The sequence below is a fragment of the Vespa mandarinia genome, chromosome 3, assembly GCF_050613455.1.
Source record: "Vespa mandarinia isolate Hongniang chromosome 3, ASM5061345v1, whole genome shotgun sequence".
NCBI classification, from domain to species: Eukaryota; Metazoa; Arthropoda; class Insecta; order Hymenoptera; family Vespidae; genus Vespa; species Vespa mandarinia.
This window is the reverse complement of record NC_140812.1, coordinates 1,017,501-1,025,000: the sequence shown is the minus strand read 5'-3', so window position 1 is coordinate 1,025,000 and position 7,500 is coordinate 1,017,501. Positions and strand designations below refer to the sequence as shown.

Here is a 7,500-nt window from a genome sequence, read left to right as displayed (position 1 = left end):
GATATAACTTCCACGAGGGTATTTTACAAAAGGGAGATGGTTCTAACATATATTTGAAACATAAACCTAGAGTCATTCTTACTACGATGGGTGATGGTCATCAAAGACCTTTGGATTGTTACGATTGTGATGGACAAGCTTCGAAACAACGTTTACTCGCACCAGTTGCTCTTGCCACTGCACCAGACGGATCCATTTTCGTCGGTGACTTTAATTTGGTTAGAAAGATTTTAGTAGATGGAACTGTCAGGACGATCGTTCGACTAAAGTAAGTACGAGATAATATTATTCAACGTTATCTCCCATGCAATACATACAAATAAAACAATATATTTATAAATATAAATATTTTTCTTACAGTGCTACTAGAGTCTCCTATCGATATCATATCGCTATAAGCCCACTCGAAGGTTCCCTTTACATTTCGGATCCAGAATCTCATCAAATACTTCGTGTACGCGATACAAGTGACTATACTGATCCTGATCATAATTGGGAAACCGTCGTTGGATCAGGAGAACGTTGTCTTCCAGGTGACGAGGCACATTGCGGAGATGGTGCATTGGCAAGAGACGCAAAATTGGCTTATCCGAAAGGAGTTGCTGTTTCTATAGACAACGTTCTTTATTTTGCTGATGGTACAAATATCAGAATGGTGGATAGAGATGGTATCATAACAACAGTAATCGGTAATCATATGCATAAAGCCCAATGGAAACCAATTCCTTGTGAAGGCACCTTAAACGTCGAGGAAGTACATCTTCGTTGGCCAACGGAATTGGCTATCAATCCGCTCGATAACTCTTTACATATGGTCGATGATCACATGGTACTTCAATTGGCTCCAGATGGTCGTGTAAAAGTTGTAGCAGGTCGTCCTTTGCATTGTGCCTCACCATTGTCATCGTTCGACACCGAACTTGCCACTCATGCCACTTTGGTGATGCCTCAAAGCATTGCCTTTGGCCCATCAGGAAATCTATATATCGCTGAGAGTGATTCTCAGCGAATAAATCGCATAAGAGTTATCGGCACGGATGGTAAAATATCGCCGTATGCCGGTGCTGAATCCAAATGCAATTGCCTCGAACGTGGTTGCGATTGTTTCGAAGCTGATCATTATTTAGCGTCCACCGCAAAATTCAATACCATATCGTCCGTTGCGGTTTCACCTGACGGTGTCGTACATATCGGAGATCAGGCCAATTATAGAATACGTTCTGTTATGGCAAGTATACCCGATGCTAGTGACGCCAGAGAATATGAGATTTATTCGCCAGATACGCAAGAGATTTACGTCTTCAATAGATTCGGTCAGCATATAGCTACTAAAAATATTCTAACAGGTGAAACGGTATATCTGTTCACGTATAATGTCAATAGTAGTAATGGCAAGCTCAGCACTGTCACGGATGCGGCTGGCAATAAAGTCTTCCTCTTACGTGACTATAGTAATCAAGTAACTTCCATTGAGAATACCAAAGGACAAAAGTGTAGATTAAGAATGACTAGAATGTGGATGTTGCATGAATTCAGTACACCAGATAATTACAACGTAACGTTCAATTATCATGGGCCCACTGGACTATTAGCCAACAAATTGGATAGCACAGGACGTGGTTATGTCTATGATTACGACGAATTTGGTAGATTGACAAGCGTTGTTACTCCTACCGGTAAAATGATCAGTCTGACGTTTGATCTTAGCTTGAAAGGAGCCATTGTTAAAATTGGACAAAATAACAGAAAGCCCGTTTCCATGCTGATCAAAGGTTCCTCCGTCGTTACGAAAGTTGGTGAGGCCGAACAAAGAACGACCGTTCTTCCTGATGGTTCTGTCGGTATGGTTACACCTTGGGCTCATACAGTTAGCACAGATACTATGCCATATTCGATTCTCGCCGAAATAGAACCGCTTCTTGGTGAAAGTTATCCTGTACTTGCGAAACAAAGAACGGAGATCGCAGGCGATTTGGCCAATAGATTCGAATGGCGTTATTTCCTTAGAAAGGTTCAAGGAAACAAAAATCGTGGCAATTCAAAAGCCGTAGCACAAGTTGGTCGTAAACTTCGTGTAAACGGTGAGATCTTGCTATCTTTAGAATACGACAGAGAAACTAATACCGTCGCCGTTTTCATGGATGATCGAGTGGAGCTATTAAATATAACGTACGATAGAACTGCACGACCATTGAAATGGGGTCCAAGAAATGGAATTTTTGCTGGCGTTGAACTCGAATACGATCGATTTAGTAGATTAACTAGTTGGACCTGGGGAGACATAAGTGAAACTTATGGTTTCGACAGAGCTGGCCGATTATACGAAATTAAATATAGCGATGGAACGTCAATGATCTATGCTTTTAAAGATATGTTCAGCAGTTTACCACTGAAAGTTACCACTCCACGTGGAAGTGATTATTTGTTACAATATGACGAAGCTGGTGCTCTTCAATCTCTTACAACACCTCGAGGACATATTCATGCGTTCTCCCTTCAAACATCTCTCGGATTCTATAAGTATCAATATTATTCGCCCATGAATCGACATCCATATGAAATTCTTTACAACGACGATGGACAGATACTTGCTAAGGTTTATCCACATCAGAGTGGTAAAGTGGCATACGTTTATGATCATACTGGAAAATTGGAAACCACTTTGGCAGGTAAGTTTGATATAATATTATTTATTTACACTATGACGCCATATAAAAGAAGAAAATATTGAAAACAAAACAAAACAAAATATTACATTATTTAATATTATTTCAGGCTTGTCTTCTATACATTATACGTATCAAGAAACAACAAGTCTTGTTCGTAGCATCGACATCAACGAGCCAAATTTTGAAATGCGTATTGAGTACAAATATCACGCAGGAATTGTCAAAGACGAGAAAATCAAATTCGGAAGTAAAAGTGGCATGGACAATGCGCATTATCGTTATCAATACGACGGAAATGCACGTATATCTGGTATCGAGGTGGACATCAATGGAAAACAACTTCCACAGTTACGATTAAAATACAATCAGAATCTTGGTGTATTGGAAGGTGTCGGTGATCTCAGAATCTATAGGAACGTATTCAATAGATCGGTCATGCAAGATAGTAGCAAGCAGTTTTTCACTGTCACAGATTATGACGAACATGGTCGTGTTAAAACTGTTCTAATGAACATTCGTTCTCTGGATGTATTTAGAATGGAACTCGAATATGATAATAGAAATCGTATCAAGATGAGAAAATTGATGATCGGTAAGGATTCCATGGAAAAGAAAGAATGGTCTAGAATGGATAAGATTACGTATAACGCAGATAGTCACGTACTTGAGGTAGCAGATACGGATATAAATTGGCAATACGCATACGATGAGAATGGTAATATAGTTGGTGTTACCGAACATAACGAAAAGATCGTATTAGGTTATGATAGCGGAGATCGGGTAGTTCAATATGGCGACGTAGAATTTAATTCTTACGATGGCCGAGGATTTGTCGTTATTAGAGGAGAACACAAATACAGGTAGGTCCTTAAGAAATTTATATAATAATAATCGTCTATATTACTAATAAAATTTTATTACGTTCTAACGTTTCTTATCGTTCGAATAGGTATAATTCTAGAGGACAGCTTATTCATGCATCGGAACACAAGAAATTCCAAATCTGGTACTTTTACGATGATCGTGGCAGATTGGTATCTTGGAACGACGATCGAGAAAATATCACTCAATTCTTTTATGCCAATCCAAAGACGCCAGATTTGATAACTCACGTACACTTTCCAAAATCTTCTAAGACGTTCCGATTCCTCTACGATCAACGTGATTTCTTAATGACGGTCGAAACCTCCGAACAAAGATTTTATGTTGCAACCGATCAAAATGGTTCACCCTTGGCTCTTTTCGATACCAATGGAAATCTTATTAAAGAAATGCGTCGTACGCCATTCGGGAAAATCATCAAGGACACCAATCCTGACTTTTACTTGCCCATCGATTTTCACGGCGGTCTATTCGATCCAAACACGAAATTGATATATCTTAACAAGAGACTATACGATCCAACCGTAGGACAATGGATGACACCTGCCTGGGAACAAATGGCGAACGAGCTAACAACGCCAACCGACATATTCATTTATCGTTTCCGTAACAACGATCCAATCAATTTCAAACAGAACGTCGAATACATGACGGACTTGGCAAGCTGGCTTAAACTTTATGGCTACGATATCTCTTCAATGCTCGGCTCTGAATATACAAAACAAATGGTTTATCAACCAAGTGCTACGATCACCTCTCCACAATTAACTCCTGATTTTGGTGTTATGTCAGGATTACAATGTATCGTCAATCGTGTTCATGAAAAATTCTCCGATTTAGGATTTGTACCAAAGCCTTTATTAAAATTGGAACCTAAAACGAGAAATCTTCTTCCAAGAGTAGCACATCGCCGTGCGGTATTTGGTGAAGGAATACTTGTATCTAGAGTCGGTGGTAGAGCATTGGTTAGCGTTGTGGACGGTGTTAACACTGTTGTCCAAGACGTGGTGACGTCGGTCTTCAACAATTCTTATTTCTTGCCTCTTCACTTCAGTGTACACGATCAGGATGTCTTTTATTTTGTCAAGGACAACGCCTTAAAAATCCGAGACGATATGGAAGAACTCCAAAGGCTTGGCGGTATGTTTAATGTTTCCACTCACGAAACAACCGAACACGGAGCAGGAACGTGGAAGGAATTGAGACTTCATAATCCAGATGCAGCGGTTGTTATAAAATATGGTGCAGATCCGGAACAAGAAAGGCACAGGATATTGAAACACGCTCATAAACGAGCAGTCGAGAGAGCATGGGAAATAGAAAAACAATTGGTAATGGCTGGTTTTCAAGGTAGAGGGGACTGGTCGAAAGAAGAAAAAGATGAGCTTTTAAATCGTGGCACCGTTGATGGTTACGAAGGTGTCGACATTCACAGTGTCCATAGGTATCCCCAATTAGCCGATGATCCTGGTAACGTAGCATTCACCAGGGATACCAAGAGGAAAAGACGAAAGAGCGGCAATAGACGTAGCAGAAGCCATAGGCACGACTCGTGATTCGAAAGGACAATGCGAGCTCGGGAGATCCTTTGGGACTTGATTCGCGTGCCCGCGTGAATCTCGTGGTGAAAATAAGTGATGGCAAGGAGAAAGGAAACAAATGATAATAATCTTTCTCGCTATCTCTTCTCGACGCACTCAAGGGGAGTAGTATTATGAACGTTGATATGGTGAATTGGGATTGGGAAATTTGAGGGATAGAGAGAGAGAGAGAGAGAGAGAGAGAGAGAGAGAGAGAAAAGAGGAAGTGGCGGCATAGGAAAAGTGAAGGAGATGGGATAGGGAAATTTAAAAATGTACAATCTCTCTCTCTTGATCGTTCGCTCCGCGTCCAATGACGTGTCAACTAAAATCGTGCATAAATCCTAAATTCCGGTAAAAGGAAACGCGTTAAATTTGTATTCTTTATAACGATTATTCTCTTCTCGTTGCTGTTGACATATTCGTTTCGGGAAAAATAATAATAATAATAATAATAATAATAATAATAATAATAATAATAATAATAATAATAATAATAATAATGACGAAACGAATAAAGAAATTTAAAGAGACTTCGGATATTGTTCTATACAGTATGATCTCAAAAGGAGAAAAGGTTTTTAAATCGAATGAAGTGTTACGCATATACTTTAAAGGTGCCGTCCGTGACGATTGAATATCTAGAAAAACGAGTGCGTGATAAAGAGAGGGCGAGGATACGGGAAAAGTAGAATAAAAGAAATAAGAAGAAGAAGAAGAAGAAGCAGAAAAAAGAAGAAAAAGAAGATGATAGTCTCGCATATTCGTTGGAACGTCGATCATTGAAAACGGGATTTCGAATAACGTGTGTGTCCTATGTGATCATCATCACAGGGTCTCTACGATGTGACATATGAGTAATAAAATGACGTTTCGACGTTTGATTATCGAGACACGTACGTGTTCGTCCGAAGATAAAACCGAGAGGAGTATATGAATGAAGATGAAAAAAAAAACAAAAAGAAAAAGAAAAAAAAGAAAAGAAGAAGAAGAAGAAAGAAAGAAAGAAATACACTAGCGTACTTTCCCACACGTCAGATATTTTTAACATGACGTAATTATGTGTATTAGAGAAAGAAAGAGAGAAAGGGAGAGACAGAGAGAGAGAGAGAGAGAAGAGAGAGAGAAGAGAGAGAGACAGACGCGAGCAATTGTAAATAAAGCTAATCGATTAATGGTAAATGTAGATAATATACATATGAACACACATATATATATACATATATATATATATATATATATATATATATATATATATATATATATATATATGAACGCGAAACTCTCGGTTAAAACCGGGGGATAGAACTGTCGATAAAGAAAAAAAAAAGGAAAAAAAAAAAGAAAAAGGAAAAAAAAATGGGAAAAAAAAAACAATGCTTTTTTATATGTATTCGCGCCAAGTACGCGACTAGGTAAAAAGGGAAATAAAAGTGATGCGTGACAGAAAACGTTGCGATGGATATAGTGACGGAACGGAACGATAATAGAGATAGAGAGAGAGAGAGAAAGAAAGAGAGAGAGAGAGAGAAAGAGAGAGAGAGAGAGTTGATAATTTCGAAAAGTATAATTTAAATCAGACTAATCCGTAAGCCGTCACGCGTGCTGTCGTGCCGTTTAAATGTTACGCGAAGTGTGCTAAAGAGGTGTTTTCACTCGATACGTCGGTAGACACGTGTAAATAGTTCGATAGATAACGGGACGCGTTCGTGTGTCGCGTGTAAAAGGGAAGAGAGATCGTTTTTAACGATTACGTTCTACCCTTCTCTTCGGTATAGTAGTAGACGGGGTGGGAGGGTGGGAGGTGCCGGCAGCAGGGACGTCGGCGGCGGGGGAGGGGGGTTTGGGAAGAAATAAACACGGTCGAAATGATATTGTCCACGAGAGAAATAATCGCTAATAAATAATGATATGATAACGTTAAGAATAATAAAACGATTAATAATAAGAATAACGAGGATAAGAAGTAATAAGAAGTAATAAGGGATAGTAATAATTAACGAAGTTTATGATAAAAGGTAATATTACTATTGTACGAAAATGCCCCGCCTATCTTTCTACTAAAAATGAGAAATTATTTTTTGAATTGTGTCGTCGAAGAGGTCCTTTGTAGCCACCGTGTGTCTGTGGGATCGTCCTCCCTTTTTCCCCTCCATGATAATATAATATACCATTCTACCCTCGTTCAACCCTCGCGAAACTTCATTGAAAAAAAAAAAAGAGAAAAAAATAAAAACAAAAAAAAACAAAAAAAAAAAAGAAGACACATCCACTGTCCTGTCCTGGTCCCCGTATAAAAAAAGAAAAGAAAAAAAAATGAAGTAAAATAAAATAAAATAAAATAAAATAAAATAAAATAAAATAAAATA

At 38.6% G+C, this 7,500-nt stretch overlaps 2 protein-coding genes across 8 annotated transcripts in view; one reads left to right on the top strand and one right to left on the bottom strand.

Annotated features, from left to right (window-relative positions):
• Ten-m (teneurin transmembrane protein Ten-m) overlaps positions 1–6,915 on the top strand; it is a 433,320-nt gene extending 426,405 nt beyond the window's left edge. For all 6 annotated transcript variants that reach the window (XM_085656137.1, XM_085656132.1, XM_085656133.1 and 3 more), the window contains 4 exons: positions 1–268; positions 361–2,669; positions 2,776–3,529; positions 3,619–6,915. The exon at positions 1–268 is cut by the window's left edge and continues 568 nt beyond it. In XM_085656137.1, coding sequence (XP_085512263.1) covers positions 1–268; positions 361–2,669; positions 2,776–3,529; positions 3,619–5,107 — 4,820 coding nt within the window. In that variant the 3' untranslated portion in view covers positions 5,108–6,915. The remainder of the gene's footprint in view (positions 269–360; positions 2,670–2,775; positions 3,530–3,618) is intronic.
• The window catches only part of LOC118446922 (E3 ubiquitin ligase Rnf121), a 20,692-nt gene that overhangs the window by 4,333 nt on the left and 8,859 nt on the right, over positions 1–7,500 (bottom strand). The gene's annotated exons all lie outside the window — the stretch shown is intronic.